Genomic DNA, 17,940 nt, shown 5'->3' on the forward strand with positions numbered 1-17,940 from the left:
AATAATATACTTTTTTTTTTAGCCGATAAATAGGCGTTTTTTTGTGAAAAATAGGGACTTTACTTTCAAAAGTGCGCAATATTGTAAAAAATTAATATTTTGGAAAAGTCGATCGTTCAATCTGTTGAGACGATTCCATACTAATAATTTACATTGATTTTTTATATTTTATATGTCCAGTAATGAGATTCTTTACTTACCGCAAACCACCTTATTTTTTTGGACCTCCCGCAGATTGGTTATAACTCGCTTGTGTCTAAATATTTTGACAAATAAATTATTGTAATATCTTCAAACATGTATATTTTGAACTCCAGATTATTCGTCAGTAAATAAATAAACCAGTTTAAAAAAAAGCGTTTTTTTCGGGCATCTAAGTATATATATCCCCTTAAAAATTTTATTTCCTCTTCAAGACATATTTTGATAATTTATAAGAGCTATTGAAAATTGCTATTATAAAATTGAATTTCACAATAATATTACTAATTCATAATATGTATTAGTATTTTCTTTTTTATTTTTTTGCGGAAACAAATAGCAACTAAAACTTAAAAAAAACGTTTTCACATTATGACTGCAATTCACGTTCTGCGTTTCTTTCTTGCTTCTAATGTTTATCTGTTTTCTGCATCAGTATTTTCCAACGTAACTACACAGAATATAACCGGTGACGCTTATCGTGCTTATCAATGCTTATCTGAAATAGCGGGAACGAGGTATCACTGGTGCATTGTATATGTTCTACAATTGACGTTTACATTCTTAAATTTTTCACGTTCGTATTTATTATTGCCTTAACACAGTGGTTCCCAAACTTTTTTGTCCTATTGCCCTCTTTCCAGAAAAAATATTACTTATCGCCTCCCTGAAAATTAATTTTTTGGTTTCCTTTTTTTTTTAGTAACTCAAAAAAGAAAATTTATCGACCTTCCTCCCTGCCCCCAAATTCGCCTGTGCCATCATCGCCCCCCCCTGAATCGCTTTTTGCACTCTTGTGGGCGATATCGCTCACTTTGGGAACCACTGCCTTAACATTTGCATAGGTGAAACCAATTTACTTTTATATTTACAATTTATATTTACAATATATATAAAATATTTACAATTTATATTTACATTACACGTAGAAAATGTCAATATTAGAAAACTTTTAAGAAAATAAACTTTGATATATATTCTTTTCATTAAATAAATACAAGTCAATACCAGTGTTAGAAATAAAAAATGTAAACAGTTTTTGTAATTTTCATCATAAAATTCGAAATGCGTTAAAATGATGCATTTTGTAAACCTGGTGTTAAAAGAGAGAGTTGGTACTTTCAAAATGGAACAGATATAGACAAAATTAGAAGTAATAATTTAATGAGACGTTCTCATGACACTTTTGATCACTAAATACCTTTATGGGAGATTTGACATGCCACAATAATTTTTAAGTCTGTTTGATATAGAATCTTAAGAATTTTCATCCGTGAATTTGTTTTCTGATTGTTAAGAAGAGATTGTTTTTATCGAAAGCTTGGACAATTGTTCAAGAAGGAAAATGGTTTCAGAATATTACAATTTGATCACATTTTATTTTATTTCGTTTTAAGTAATAAAAAATTAGATTAGGTATACGAACACAAATAAAAACTTCTCCAATAAATAATTCACTTCATATTTAATAAAATTCAAAACAATAGTCACATAGTTTATTCTTAGTAACTGTATAAAATTATATAACACATTCGGATTAATAACATGTTATAACTAAAATATTACGTTATATATATAATATACATTTTACATATTTTACACATGATAAAAAAACAATAACTTATAATTAGATATATAACAATCTATTTACTTAAATCGTAAATGCTTAATTTTCTATTTTTACATTTATCCAATTAATGATTTCTTTCACATCCGATAAAATTTTAAATCAAGAGTCACGTACTTAGTTCTTATTGTTAATTACCTTGTATAAAATTATTCAATACATTCAAATCAATAATCGTCTCCTATTCGTATAGTAATCTAATCTTGAAACCTTTCTTGCACCCTCTATCGATAAACAACACGTTAGCCAGCGCGTCGTTCAACATGGACACACTTATGTATGTATGTATATATATATGTTAGCCTCGTGTGACTTGATCGTAGCATAGTCCTTATTAGTCATAGTCTATGCGAAGTTAGAGGAGGAAAAGGGAGGATGAGCATGCACAACAACATATAACCGTGGCTGTGGCAAAACCGATAGGTTAAGGGGAAACCCTTCGGATGGATGGAACGTATCGAATATACAAAGCATGAGAGAGAAAGAGAAAAAAGAGAAGGAGAGAGAGAGAGAGAGAAAGAGAAAGTGAAAAAGAAAGAGAAAGAAAGACATGCACAAACAACGAACGACATCATCGTCCTTTCCTTTCTTCTCTCGTTTGAAACGAAGTGAGGGGGTGCGAGAGAGAAAGAAATAAAAGAGAGTTGGACGTGTTGGGGGGCCCTTGTCAAAGGGGCGCGCCCCTAATGAAGCACCCCGATATCTGCCTTCGCTAGTGTTTCGTACGACGCTTACCCGTTCACTTCGTTCACCATAAACAGAACACTTCTTTTTTTACAATTTCATAATCGAGAAAAACAAGAATCGGGATCGGTGTGTTGTATTTACTCATGTCAGAGTTCCGTTTTTAAAATAAATACTACCAAATATAAAAGTTCATTTCTTTGTGCGGGGATAAGTAGAAAGTTCGATATATATATATATATATATATATATGTATGTATATATATATTTTTTAAAGTGACAATATCATTATTATTGTTATTATTATTAGTAATATAACTAATATTGAATTTTTTAAGTTCTGATTTATTTAACTTATTGGACAGATTATTAAAAAAAACTTTTTATTGTTATGATAATTTATTAACATTATATTAGTATAATATAGATATATCTATATAATTTGAATAGATTTATTTTGTCTATTGTTTTTCTTTTTATTTTTTTCTATGATAATATATTCGTCAATAAAAAGAAAATTGATTTTTTTAAATATTATTAATATTTTTGTTTAATATTATTTATTTGTGCATATAGAAAATTTATATTATTATTATAGCGTTTAATCAAATTTATACGGGTTCGCGTTTTTTTTTTTGTGTTAAAAGAGACTGGAGAGAATATCAGGTTGCTTGTTTTAATAATCGATGTCACTTGAAAAAGTGGGAGAGTGTAGCTAGGGGTAAAAACTGCATGCCGTACGACGGCGTATACCATGGAGTACGTCATCGACAAGACGTCGACGACCGTCATTCTTAATTTCCAGATCAAAAGATTTGAACGTCGTTTTTCAAAGTATCGATTCGTTGTGCTGATACAACGACTAGCCAGTGTGCGAGCTAGAAGTTATGATGCATCATCGATTTTCACATTCGCAATACTTCCACGGCGAGGTTGTAGGATGGCAGATGAGCAATGTGCAACGTACTCGAATCAAATATGCAAACATCAGGTACTAATTAGTGTCAGTATCTATAGTAGATTAGAATAAATCAATTCTTACGAGCTAAATGATTATATATTATTGCAATTGTAAGTTTGTCCAGTGAAATTTTTGTCTAGTTTGAAACAATTCTTTTTCCTTAAGATGCAAAAATACAACAAATTAATTAAAATTATGAAAATTATAAAGTAGAAACAATTCTTTGACTAGAATTCAAAATCAAGAATTTTAATAGCTATTATTATTTAATAATTCTTCTGTAAGAGACGAAAATATGATATTTACATCTCTTTAACTAGTATTTTTTTGAAATCAAGAATTAACCGAAAATATACCGAATAGATTAGAAGAAAGAGAATTGTCCTAATATACCAAGAATTTGAAGGAATTTTTAATTCTTTAACATTTTCTTGAAATAAATAAATAAATAAATAAACATATATATATAGATATATTAGGGTGGGTCAAAAAAATGACTTTTTTTTTTTTCAAGTGCCACGCAAAAATGGGTTGCTAGACACCTTAAAACAATTCTCACCAAATATGAGCTCTTAATTTTAATAGGAAGATCCTCCGCATCGCAGTTTTTTATTTTTTTGTCAGTCCAATAGATTAAAATTCATACCTCATTATTTATTGATTGTAAAAAAAAATGTTCTAGACGAATTTTGTAGGAAATTTAATGTTCTACAAAAAAGGTATCTTATATTTTTTTTCGTAAACCTCACCATTTGAATGATATTGAAGATTTAAATTTGATGATTTTTAGACAAATTTCATTTTTGTTTATGAATTTTATAACTCGACAATAAATGACTATTAAAAAATGCGCAATACAAATTTTTGTAGGAAATTAACTGCTCTATAAAAATGGTGTCTTATATTGTGGCGATTAAATTAAGCGTTCAAAAGATATTCATCATCAAACTTTCATGTGTACTGATTTCTGTCCCTGAATATAATGTCCCTTAAAATAATCAAACTTAAATCTTCAATATCATTCAGATGGTGAGGTTTACGGAAAAAATATAAGACACCTTTATTGTAGAGCATTAAATTTCCTACAAAATTCGTCTAGAACATTTTTCTGTACAATCAATTAATGATGAGGTATGAATTTTATTCTATTGGACTGAGAAAAAAATAAAAAAACTTCGATGCGGAGGATCTTCCTATTAAAATTAGGAGCTCATATTTAGTGAGAATTTTTTTAAGGTGTCTAGCAACCCATTTTTCGTGGCACTTGTAAACAAAAAAATAATTGATTTTTTTGACCCATTTTATATATATTATTTATATATATATTATTTTATATATATATATATATATCCTTGTTAATATTTAATTGTTATAAGTAAAACGAAAAAAAAATTGTTGTCGCACACTTAAGTTATAAAAAAAATAAATAAATGAAACAAAAGAATTATTTCACATCGCATGAAACAATATTTTCACATATCATTTTTAATCCCAGAATATTAACTGAATAATTCACGTTCATATTTATCTTTAATGAAGCATATTCTTAAAAAAAATCGAATAATATAACACATAAGTTTGATTTCATCAAGCAACAACGGATATACAAATGAATTAGAAATAGTGTGTCGCAAGACGCTCGCAAAACCGTCTTAATTTGGGATAAATGGGCTGCTGCAAAGTGTGGGAAAATCCTTAAGTCAGTATTAATGAGGAGACGTACTTAACGGTAAATCCTTTGGCTTCGCAGACTAATGTCTCGTCGGAGCAATAGGACAGATCTTATGGCGCGTGTATGGGTTCTAGGAAATAATGCCCATTAACTCGTTTATACAAAGAGGTACATACTTGGGTCCCACGTGTGTCCTGTGACATCGTTTATTCATAATCCTACTAGTTAGTCAAGTACTTGATATCAATTTTCTCCATTTGCAAATGAACCACCCCAATGTTTCTAAAACTCGAAGTAAACAAAATCTAGTTGGAAGATATTCTTCTTTGTTACGATTTACCTTTCATTAATGGTACATTCGAAGTACGTATCTGCTTTCTCGAAATATTTTATATTTCAGATAATTTTAATCATAACTAGCCACTCTAATCTTAAAGATCGGAAAAGGGCTGGAAGAAGAAAGGATCTGGCGTTAAAAGCAACGACTTCAATTAAATTAAGTAAATTTGGAATACGGTAGCTGAGACTATTAACTCGAAAGAAGTCTCATCAGAGGAAGGGTTTAACGATCGTCTTTCTCTCTCTTTCTCTCTCTCTCTTTCTTGGTTCTTCAGAAGAACTCGATCATCCTCCCCCTTTAGTTTTCGTATCCCCTTATCGCAAAGGGCATACTTGGTATTCAGATGGTACGAGTTCCATCGAAAGTTTGATATCGCCTGAAGAAAATCGGTACCCCCCCCTTTTTCCTGGCTTTAGCTTACCTAAGCCGCTTGAGGCATCAGGATATCGTTTTTTGCTACGAAGAAGACAAAAAAATGTTTCAAGGTGAAATAGTTAGGGCGAAAGGAAAAGAAAAAGGAGAAAAAAACTTTGCGGTGTGCACGTCCTGTAAGCGTAGAAACAATCGATCGATCGCTCGCTCGCTTTGGCGTGCGACCTCTGGGATTTTTGGCTTTGGGAGAGGGCAAAGCGATGATGTTACTCCCTCTCCTCCTTTTCCCTTTTTACCACCACCCTTTATCCTGCTTGCTTTAGACTTTAACGCCAGCAACCTACACGTAGAATAGCATTGGCGTACGTATGGTTGCCTTCTTATAGGCGTATCGCTTTTACTTTCAAACTACTCTACAGAGGACGCGACTGTGCACCTTTTGAGGACTTCAATGAGTATAGTTGTTACTACTTGATCAACTGAGTAATCGAATACTCACAAGGAGATCGTCAAAGTAGCCCTAGTTAGGTTTTTTCAAATTTTACACACTTATAATAAGTGGTTACAATACTTTTTGTACTTTTCAAAAAAATACAAGAAATTTAACCGGTTACGAAAAAATTGAGATTGAAATTTCGTACAAATTTTTACGTTTATTTATTTCTTTTTTTTCGGTAGCGGAACGGTTTCATGTCCCTGATGCCCTATCAATTCCTCTACATGGAAAAATTTTTTTTCTTATTTTTTATTTTCGTTATTGTAAAGTTTGTTTAATTAATTTTATTTTATTTTGTCTCTAGAGTAAGAAAAAATAAGCGAATATAAGAATTTTTACGAAATTTCTACCCCTGTTTTTTCGTAAACGATCAAATTTTTTTTTTCTAAAGTACAGCGAATATTCTCATTGACTTCTACAAGTTTGTAAAGTTTTAAAAATATCTGACAAGGGTTACTCTAACGGTCCTCTTATCATTCGGGTAAATAAAAAATACCCAGATATGTTTTACTTGAGTAATTAACTCATGTTATTTGTATTTACAATGTTACAGGGTAGTTTATATTATTTTTTCTCGGGAAGAAAAATTTTTTTTCGAAACAATGTAGAAAAGTATATCAATTATTTATTTATTATCCATAATGTAATAATATTTTTGTTTTTGTTGACTGCATTGCTAAATTCTCAAGTATTAGTATTAGCAGATTCTCTTTATTTATGTGCAATCCAGGCAAGAAAAATTCATGAATTTGTTTATGCATTTCATAAAAGACCGTCATTCGGAGATTATTTCGCTAATATTTTTAATATGTTTATAGAAATTGGCAGATTAATAATAAACTTTATGGTTCATAATAATACGTGTAATATAAATTTAATTATAAGTTAAAATAAAGCCAAGTATATATTTGGGTTTCTGACGCAAAATTCCGACGCAGTTTTTCTACAATTTTCTAAATGCTAAGCTGTTTTATTTTAAAATAGTATAAATCCATTTACCTTTACAATGAGACTTAAAGCTTTTCTTTTGTACTAATTAAAATATATCAATGTGTTTTATATGCAAACATTAATAAATTCGTGTCATGTTTAAGAAATTGTAAACGTGTTAAATTTCATTATGTAATAATAATTAATTACATCTTAAAAAAGATAAAGTAACATTTTTACTATAAATAGATTTATCCACTTTCAATTTTAATAAAATGTAGGAACCTAAAAAATCACTTGTAAATTATGGAACAAACTTAAACGATATGAACAAAATTGACGAAACTTTTTTCTAATTTGTTTATCTGCTTATAATGATCCTAATGGCAGAAATGAAAAATAGAAAAAAAATATAAAGGTTTATTAATTACTTATTATTACTAACGGATTTATACTACTTTAAAAAAGAAGTATATTTTATGCAATAACATTTAACAGTTAAGTAAATTTAATTCGATGAATTCATAAGTACATTGTTCTGGATTCACTTTTTTATTATTCTAGGATTTAAATATTTATGCGTGTGCGTGTTGGTTTGGTGGTGACTCGACATTGGCAGGCACTTTCGCAAGTACTGCCGTGTGTGTGCATATGTGTCCACGAATGAAATTGTGTGAGTGAGGTGCAAGCGTATAGACAGTTTCGTATGTTTTTTTTAAGTAAAAAGTGAAAGCGTGCGTGGTAAATATGCTTGAAGACAAAATCACGATAGCGGGTAATTCATATTCTGGCAGTGAAAGAGAAATATTATGTATTATATATTCAAATATTAGCATTAATTAATCTTATATTATTAATATGAAAAGGAGATATCTGTAATTAGTTAAAACGAATAATTTATATTAATTATTATTAATTTATATTATAACTAGGATGTTCCGGCCACGTGTTACTGGCTCTGTTATAAAACGTTGATTTAATATAATTTTAAACTATTTAATGTCAACACAAAATAATACTACAATTAGAATGGAATACATAAAATAATAATAATATACGAAAAAATATAAAAAGCAAGGTTAGTTATATCATATCTCAATCTGAAAAAAACATATGACATAAATATATCGAAATAATTGAATTGTAATAGAGTATCATCTATTGAAAACTTTGAGTACCTAGAGACCTAGGCAACCTTTGATAATAAAGCCCTAAATTAGCAAAAAAAATAAAAAACATTCGCGATAAAAACTATCCCATATTCTAAGTTGAAAAATTACACAAAATAAAAAAATTTCATTAAGATCTGTTCAGTAGTTTCGATGTCTATAAGAAACCAACAATGTAACATTGAATTATTATATGGATCGTTTATTTTGAAAGTGGTGTAAGTCCATTTAAAAAAAGAAATATCACGTAATTTATGCTTAATTTAATGTAAACTTTTTATGTGTATAACTAGTTAGTATGTAATTTCTTAAAAAGTGCTCATATTTTGTACAATTTAAAATTGGTCGGTAAAAGAAATTGCGTAATCATTGATTATGAAAGTGGTGTAAGTCCAGTTTCAATAGTAAAAAAAGAAAAAAAGGGAAAAAGAATTTTTTATATAAACCACAGGATTATTATGATTTAATAACACAATGTAGAAAACATAATAAATTCATTTTACATGAAATAAAACGAGAGAATTTCGTTTCAACAAAAAATCTTCAAAACGCAATCAAAAAACAGATAAGAAAAGATAAATGGAGAAAAGATAAATTGATTGCAAATATATTGGATGAGGTTTCTTAAAAGTGCACCATACACTATTTTATATAAAACATCGATGAAGGATAAAGAATTTAAAACTGTAAATTAGTTATTATCTTATATACCTTCCTGTGCATCATAAATATTTCATTTATTATTCTTTATTATTTCTCTCTGTCTGAACCCCACATTTAAATTATACTTATACTACTAAAAATAAAAAAGTTGTTTATGCCAATGATTATATAATGTTAAATATGTTAAATAACTTTTATTATCACTGGCACCTTTTTATCTCCTATCTTTTTTCTTCAAATCTAAGCTGTGAATTTAGTTTATCTTTCAACTTCCAAATATCTTTTTTTTTCGCAAAATATTAATCGTTTAGAAAAAGTTTTCTACTTTATTTTCAAGTTTGGAACAGTCGAAGGAAATTGTTTCCTTACTTCCGTCAAGTTCGTATTCAGTAAGAAGACTGAAGTATTCAAGAGAAAACTTTACTTACTTAGGCTTTCCTAAGCGATCGGATAAACATTCGCGAAAAACGAAAAAGGCAAGTTAGAAAAGGTTAGCTAGTTGAAGGTGGTAGTGATGCTATGGGGGGTCTTTGCACGCGTTACGGTCAACGTGCTTGCTATAATAAAACTATTTCTGTCGTGGCACGACATGAAGGGTAGGTGAGATGCAATGATGAAGGAAGAAAGAAAAAAGAAAAGAAGGAAGGGAAGGGAGGTAGGAAGGGTCGAATCCCATAGGATATAAATGCCACAGGGGTGTTTCGTTTGGACCATGGCCATCTACCATGGTCCTGGTTCGTGTTCTCCTTCTCTTTCTTCTTCTTTTTCTATATCTCCTTCTTTTACTTTCTCTTCGTCTTAGCCTTGTCCTTCTTCTCATCGTTAGGCTCCCTGTAGATTCAATCACGACCCTTCCTATACCGAGGAAACTCGAGCGACGAATACCAAGCAGTTCAACTTAGGTATTAGGAACGTTCCGTCTTTCTCGTCTTCTTTGATCGTGACAAGAATCGTGCTTGGACTGACCGTTCCTGTATCGCACGCGTCTCTTTTAAATGGTTCACCGCTTTTACGATCAATTCTTTCATTTCTCTTTTTTCCTTTTCCTTTCATTCTTTTTTCTTATCCCTTTTTTTCTTCAAAATTCGATAGGCATCAGAAGTTAGACTCTTTCTTTTCTTTTTTATCTGGGTTAATTGAATTTCTTTCTTTTTTTTTTTGTAAAAGTAAAATATAAAAATATATTTTTTTCAGTTAAATGAGACAGAGAGAAAAGTAAGGGTGAAAAAGGAACGTAGTGTAAGATCAAAAAAAGATTTAAGAGTCGGGTCCGCGTTTACTACCATATTGAATATGGAATCCCATAAGTCGAGCGATAATGCAATATGCCGACGTCAGGTCCTAGGGTTAAAAGGTGGGGTTACGTTGGATTGGAATAAGGGTAAAAGCGTTGAGAATTTGGTAGGAGAATCTCTATTAAATCTGGATATATACCATATGAATATTTGCTTCAATTCTCTGTTCTCTTTTCAACCTTATTCCAGGATGATATCGTTTTTTGATAAACAATAATTCGAGATAAAAATACTCGGTAAGATTTTCTTTTCTATAAAGAGAAGAAAAAGAAAGACAAGATTAAAAGAAGAAGAGATAAAAATAGGAATGAGCTGTTTATTTTGGAAGTGGTATAAGTCCATTTATGTACGAATCGAGATATTAAAGGGTTTGCTTTGGATTAAATTGAAAAATATAGATAACAGATTATATATATATAGTTGAATAATTTTTTTGGGTCTCTAGGTGTGTCAAATTTACCTTTCCAATTAGCATAATTAATATTATTGAAGAAATAATATATTTTTGATAGCTGTAATTGGACTTATACCCCTTTCTAAATCAATGAAATGACATTTTCAATTCTTAAAAAGGTATAAGTTGTTAAGGAAAGTAGATTTCCCTTCAATTAAAAATAAAAATGCATACACTTGTTTAATGATATCGCACTGCTCCCTCATTGTTAATATTTTCGGTCGGCCTGACCGTAGTCTATTTTCAGTAGTGCCAAACCTCTCACATTTTTTTATAATATTTCTTACACTCAAAAAACTAATTTTTAAAGTTTTTCCAATTTGGCGATAACTGTCGCTCCTTTTACGAAGAAAAATAATTTCATTTCGCACCACAGTCGACAGCTCTTTTGTCTTTCCAACCATGTTCCCTTTGTGGAATAAATATTTAAACTAAATACTTGTATCGAACGCAGAAGCCAAGATAATATGTTAATTTACATTTGTGTTCTTAGAAATAGTATAAGAAATGTCTGAAAAAGAGAAACTGAAAATCTACGATTAGAGAGGTTACTGTGCCAATACTTTTTTGACTATAAAATTTTTGTTATTTCTTTTTATAATTTTTGCTATTATTATTATTAAGTAATATACTTTGGTATACAACAAGTGTACATTAAAATACATAAAGTGACATACATGGTGTTAGCAATATCCTTCAATAATTAAAGATATTTACAAAAATTGTGGTGTGCCGATACTTATTTGATCCACTGTATATAATATATAGATAGATAGATAGACTATTAAGTCTTTTTCATTTTGTATATGTGGAAGGGATTTAAAGCAACTACGATGTGCTGGTGTATAATTACATTGTAATTATTTAATTAGATTTTATTTACATAAAATATATTGTAATAAATCCATTAAGTTCTTATATTTTAGGTTTGTGAATAGTCTTGTTTTTTTGTATAGTAATACAAACTTTATATTACATTATTTAAGAAATAATATGTTTTTGATGTCTATGATTGGATTTATGAGACTTTCTAAATAAATTTTTTTATCATTTCAATAACCAGCAAATTTTCATGTTACAAAATTTTAATGATTTTAACCCTTATCGGTCGCCAGGTTTTATTTAATATTGATGATTCTCACTAAGGTAAGTTATAAGTGGTTTCAGTAAATATGCAACAAAATTATTCAGTATTATAAAAATAACTTATTATTTATTAGAAATTATTTATTTTGTTGAAGGAGTACTACAAATATATGAAATTATTAATTATATAATTATTAATAATATATTTTAATTTGTAAGTCACTTCTCACGTGACTTACGACCGATAAGGGTTAAATATATTAGCAATAAGTTGCTTAAGAATTAAAAGATCATGTAAAAATATAACTATTAAGGTATCTCACTCGATTTTTTTTTTTTGGAAAATAGACTTAGGCCACTTTCAAATTAAATGGCTGAAATGTTCTAAAAGAAGAAACGGTAGCACGTGCGCAGTATGATCGTCGAGTTGTCGAGTCGTAGTAGTTTTCGGTTTTTATTGTTTCGCATGTAGCCCGAAGTACATACTTGACAGAGACGCGAAATAACAATATTGACTTCGATTTCTTTCTCCCAAGAAACACGGTTAACCGGCAGTAAAAGGGTCTCTCTCAGCGTCTTTACGGATCCGACCTACGCTCAACATTTCACCATCTTTTTTCCTTTCTTTCCATAGGATATTTCGACGCTCGTATTTTAGCTACTCCCTTTAAGCAGATGTTTTTCGATAGGCAAGAAAAAAGAGGGAAATAGAGAAGAGAATGAAAGAGAGAGAGAAAGAAAGAGAGAATTGATAGAATTCAATCGGTTCCACAGCCATAGTTCTTTCACTTTACGACAAGATCGACGGATAGAAGGGTCGATTAATTTAGGATACATTTGGTCATCCTTTGCGATAAACACGCCCTTCCCATTTCATTGAGATCGCACTCGTTATTGCCTGCCTTCTGAAAACGTGTGTTTCTGTTAATTAGAATTTTCCGAAGAAAAGGCAGGAACTCTATTCTTGTTATTAGTCACGTGAGAGAAACAAACGAATAATTTTCGTCTAATGTAACGTACTTGAAATGTGACGTAACTTGAAATATGGCTCCTTGTGGTTTTTTTTACGACCCGAAATAGAAATGAAAGGAATATAATTAATATCAGACATCTACCGAGGGTTCGTAGAATCTATATTTTTGACGGAAATGAGACTTTTCTTTTATGATGGTGATAATGATTATTATTATTATTTTATTATTATTATTATTATTATTATTATTATTATTATTATTATTATTATTATTATTATTATTATTATTATTACTAATATTATTATTATTTTTTTTTATCATGGTCAAAAGTAAAGGCAAATCTTTTATAGACCATAGGCGTCTGCTCTACACCTGCAGTCTGAGGGTCGCCACTTGACGTCAGAAGCAGAGCCGGCGGCCGTGTGCTGAACTCTCGTCTCGTCTTTTCCTACGAGGCGCATATCAGCTAACCCCCTGCCCCTGATCATCGATACGTCCTTGTTCAGACAAGGGGAAAATCCATTTCTGTCCACATAGTCGTCCGCGTCTCTCCCCAACCAGGGATTACTTTAGTATTACTTCTAGTTGGGGGTCTTGTCCGTGTGTCGTTTCGTTATTCGGTCGTACGTCTGTTGTCTCGCGTCAGATCCGTCATGTCAGGCAGCCGTTTGCATTTTTTCCTTCTTAATATAGTCTCCGTATATGTGGCAACTAGTTGCCACCAGTCCTTTCCGTGGAGCATCACCTCCACGATGTTGTCAGGTGTGATGTCCAGCGCTGTTGCCACGCGCGCATAGTATTGTCTCTTTCTGTCGATGTTGCGTCCTGTCGTCTCGTGTCTGCGCTTCTTCCGTACATCGTCTTGCGCTCAAAAGCAAGAAGGTCTATGGGAATCACGCCTGTCACGACCAGAACGGCCTGCGCGGAGACCGTCCGGTAGAAGCAGGTGATCTTCAACGCGCTCTGTCTTTGTATCGTCATCATTGCGTGGCAGTACTTCTTCGTCTTTAGGAAATCTGCCCAGACTTCTGCCCCGTACAGGAGGATCGAGTGGGCTGTCGACATTAATAGCCTCCGTTTCCTTGGTCTCGGTCCGTTCGTGTTTGCCACCAGGCTACTTAAGGATTTTACCCTTTCGGCCGCCTTCTGGGCTGTCCTCTATATGTGAGAAGGTCATCTTCGTATCTAAGGCCATCCCCAGGTACTTGACTTCCTCCTTGGTCTCGATAGTTTCTGTCCCGACCCTCATGGGAAGTTTCATCTGTATGCGTCTCTTTGTGAGGATCAGCAGTTCTGTCTTTTCCGTCACGAGTTGCAGTCCGTGGTCTGTCATCCAACGTCTGACTCGTCTCATTGTCTGATTCAGTTTTAACTGCGCCAGTTCTGGAGTCCGCTCCACGATCACCGCTGTTACGTCATCGGCGTATGCGACGAGAGATACGTCAAGCGGGAGTTCCAGTCTGAGCAGGCTGTCATAGGTCGCGTTTCAAAGTCCGGTCCAAGGATAGATCCTTGAGCAACCCAAGCGGTGATCTGTCTCATCGTATGTCCTTCTGTCGTCTCGTATGTCAGTCGTCTGTTTCGTAGGTAATCCTCCACCACCCGGAGCAAGTACGGTGAAACCTCGAAAGCGTTTTTAAGCGCTTGCTAGATATCTACCCACCTAGCCGAGTTGAAGGCGTTCCTAACGTCTAGCGTCGCCAGCAGCACGATGGGTCGCGCTGCGTGGCAGTATTTGTCTGTTTCCCGGAAGGTATCAACGACTTTTTGGATCATACCAACAGTTGACTGACCCTTCCGGAAGCCGAACTGGCGGTCTGAGAGGCCTCCCCCAGCTTCTATCGTCCCTGTAAGTCTTTGTCTGAGTAATTGTTCGTAAAGTTTCCCCGTCGTGTCCAGTAGGCTCAGCGGCCGGTAGGCCGGCGGCGTGCTGAGATCCCCCTTACCCTTAGGTATGAGGACCAGCCTCGCCACCTTCCATCGGTCGCTGAAAGTCCCTGTCCTTAAGCAGGTGTTGTACAGGTCAAGGAAGATGTCCGGCCTCTGTTTGACCATCAGCCGAACAACCTCTCCCGGTACACCATCTGGCCCCGGCGCTTTACCAACCTTCACCGCTTTAGCCGCTCTGAAGAGCTCCTCAGCCGTGAAGGCGTCAACCGCCGCTGTCCCGTCTTCGTCTGTTGTTTCTATTCGCAATGGGTGTGTCGGAAAGAGTCCGTCCACAATGTGTCGCATGGATTCTGCATCTTTGAATACACGTGGTTCCCGAGCCCCCAGTTTGCCGGTCACTATCTTGTAACCGGCATCCCACGAGTCGTTGTCCACGTCCTCGCAGAGCGTCCTCCAGCACTTTGTCTTGCTATCTCGTATGGCGTTTGTCAGTTTTTTCCGTTCTGTCCTGTACTTGGCCTGAAGAGCTTCCCTCTCGGGCCTGCCTTTAGCTCTTGTCACCCTTCTGCGTGCTGCGAGGCAACCCCTCCGTAGTTCGACGATGTCATCCGTCCACTAGTATTATGGCTGTCTGTTTCGTCTGAGGTGTTTTCTCGGCATCGTGCTTTCACACTGCCGCTCCGTCAGTTTCGCCGTCTCGTCTTTAAGTTTTTTCGCCCTGATCCGGCCGGTCAGATCTGGGGTAACACTGGCGATCGGGGCCGGCGTTGCCGCCAGTTCCTCCGAAAGCCTTTGTATGTCGAGTCTGTTCGTATTCCACCGCGGGGGTTGTTGTTGTCTTTTTTGTACCGTCGCTGTCTTTCTTGTGACCTCGAAGGCGATGTACTGGTGGTCGCTGGCCGTGTAGTCTTCGACCACCCGCCATCGCCTCACTTGTGCCAGCAGTCTGTCTGAGGTCATTGTCACGTCTGGGATAGAGTTACCGTATCCCGGTCGTCTGTATGTCGGCGTGTTTCCGGTGGTTGCTACTTCTAGATCTAGCCTTGAGGTCATTTCCAGAAGCAGCCGTACTCGTTTGTTCGTCGTTGTCATGCCCCACTCGATCGTTCTCGAGTTGAAGTCTCCAGCGACCACTAAGTCCCCAGGCAGTTCCCTGATCCCGTCCTCGAGGGCCGCTACCTTTCTCCCGAACTCCGCCGCGTCACAGTTGGGGGTCAGGTAGACACTGACATAAGTAACAGTACCTACTTTGACCCAGACATAGTCTTCCCCCGCGCCACAGTCGGTTATCCAAGAACAGGCAGCGCCCCTCACCCAGATAGCTACCGCCCCTCGTCGTTTGTAAACCACGTCCGTGTTGTCCGTTTTCTGTATGTCTCACATAATATAAGTATGTCAGCGTCCAGTTCGTCCGCTATCTGTAGTAGCATGTCAGCTGTCCTGCTGCGGTTCAGGTTTCCCTGGATTACACTGTTCGTCGTCCGGCCCGCTGCCTGCACTCCTCCAGCGCGGCCCGGAACCCAAGAGATGCGCCGCGTCCATCTGTCCTGCCTCGGCGCATAAAGAGCAGTTCGGTCTGTTTCTGCAGTCCGTCGCGTAGTGTCCATTCTCACCATATTTCCTGCTGTTTTTCGTTCTGTCTGGTCCTTTGCAGCTCGTCTTTATGTGTCCAAAGCCCAGGCATTTGTAATCACTGTACATTGTCGTCACTGTGAGTCGTTTCCGTACGCGACATTAGACCCATCCTATCCCGATCCGACCGTGTCCGAGTAACTTCTCGGCTTCCCGCGATTCAAGGTCGCAGACCGCCATGTAATGCTCGGCCCGGTTCGGGCCAAAGATATGGGTACCAAAGTCCCCGCGCCGTCCTGTCTCCCGTCGTAGTGCCTGTATTACGTCCTCTCTCGTCATAACGCAATCCAGGTCTATGATCTCCACTTGGGCCGGGGAGGTCATGGCTTTTACGCTGCCGTCATCGCCGACAGCGTTTTGGAGCGCGCGACGAAAGTCGTCTCGTCCGTCCGTGGTTGTCTGCATCTTAATGAGGCATAGTCCGTCTCTCGTCTTTCTTACAGTCTTGACCGTCACGTTGTTTTTGGTCGGGTCTACCGTCTCTCGTATTTTCCGTACAATGTCTCGAGTACGTCTTGTCTTTCCCGGGCTTGACCAGTACGGCAAATCCCGGTTGCTTGGTGATCGGTCTGTGCCTTTCGGGCCGGGTGTGTACGTTCGTCTTGTCCGTCTTTTTCCGTTCGTTCGTCTTCGATTTCTTTTTTACCATCGTCTGCCAGGAGACAGCCGATTCCACTCTCGGGGTCCTTTTTTGTGCGGTCTCCGGAGTGGTCCCAGTCGTCTCCCGTTTCTGTTTTGTTCGTGGCGTTTCCTGTTTGTTCGTCTCTGTTTCCGTCTCCGTGGTTCTATCGTCGTCGTTAGTCCGTCGCCTCGAGACCGTCGTGACACACTTGTTAAGCGCGATGTCGGCGGCTTCGAGGATCGTCTTGATGCCTGTCTTGCGGTTATGTTCATGTTCTTCTGGATGACCACTGCTTCTGCCATCCTTGTTGCTGTCGTTTGTATGATCGTCAGCAGCTCCGTCAGGTCTCGTTTTTGTAGCGCTGTAACGTCTAATCTTGGTTGTCTTGCCTGTCCCGTTTTTGATTTCGTCTGTCTATCGTCGTTGTCGGTGATAGAGGTGAGGCTCGATGCGCTACCTACGCTCGATACGCTCACCGTTCTGTCCCGTTTCTGCGGGTCTAGGAGTACTCGTCCCGTTTTTTCGTCTTTCTTATCCGTCTTTTGTGTCGCTTTATTCGGCGTAGAATTTTTGCACTTACTGCGGCCCTCAGAATCCTCGCCACTGCCATGGGCCACCAGATCTTTCTTCTGGTCGGAACCCGGGGTGGATTGTCCCTGTATAGGGTATACCATCTGAGGTATATTTATGTTTTGTTTGTGCATATCATCGATTGTTTTATTCCGTGTTCCATCGGGTTCCTCGGGGTCGCGGTTCCGTGCCGTGCTGGAACGTTGCACGGCCCCTGAGGGAGTATTTGTGTATGTCCGTATTAGCGACGCCTGCTGGTTCATTCACTCTGGGAGAACCCGTTTATAAGGACCTCAACCATT

General features: G+C 35.9%; 1 protein-coding gene across 4 annotated transcripts in view; it reads left to right on the forward strand.

Moving 5' to 3' along the window:
- LOC107074631 (uncharacterized) overlaps positions 1–17,940 on the forward strand; it is a 152,098-nt gene that overhangs the window by 88,943 nt on the left and 45,215 nt on the right. The window contains exons 1-2 of one of the 4 annotated variants that reach the window (XM_089174221.1): positions 2,541–2,733; positions 3,215–3,503. The exons of 1 other annotated variant lie outside the window; for it this stretch is intronic. In XM_089174221.1, the coding sequence (XP_089030347.1) occupies positions 3,400–3,503 (104 nt within the window). In that variant the 5' untranslated portion in view covers positions 2,541–2,733; positions 3,215–3,399. Of the gene's footprint in view, positions 1–2,540; positions 2,734–2,979; positions 3,504–17,940 lie in introns of those variants that run through there. 2 more of the 4 variants (XM_089174222.1, XM_015336277.2) reach the window with 2 other exon arrangements.

This window comes from Polistes dominula, unplaced genomic scaffold (genome assembly GCF_049000335.1).
Source record: "Polistes dominula isolate Pdom_NZ unplaced genomic scaffold, Pdom_raw_medaka contig_168, whole genome shotgun sequence".
Classification (NCBI taxonomy): domain Eukaryota; kingdom Metazoa; phylum Arthropoda; class Insecta; order Hymenoptera; family Vespidae; genus Polistes; species Polistes dominula.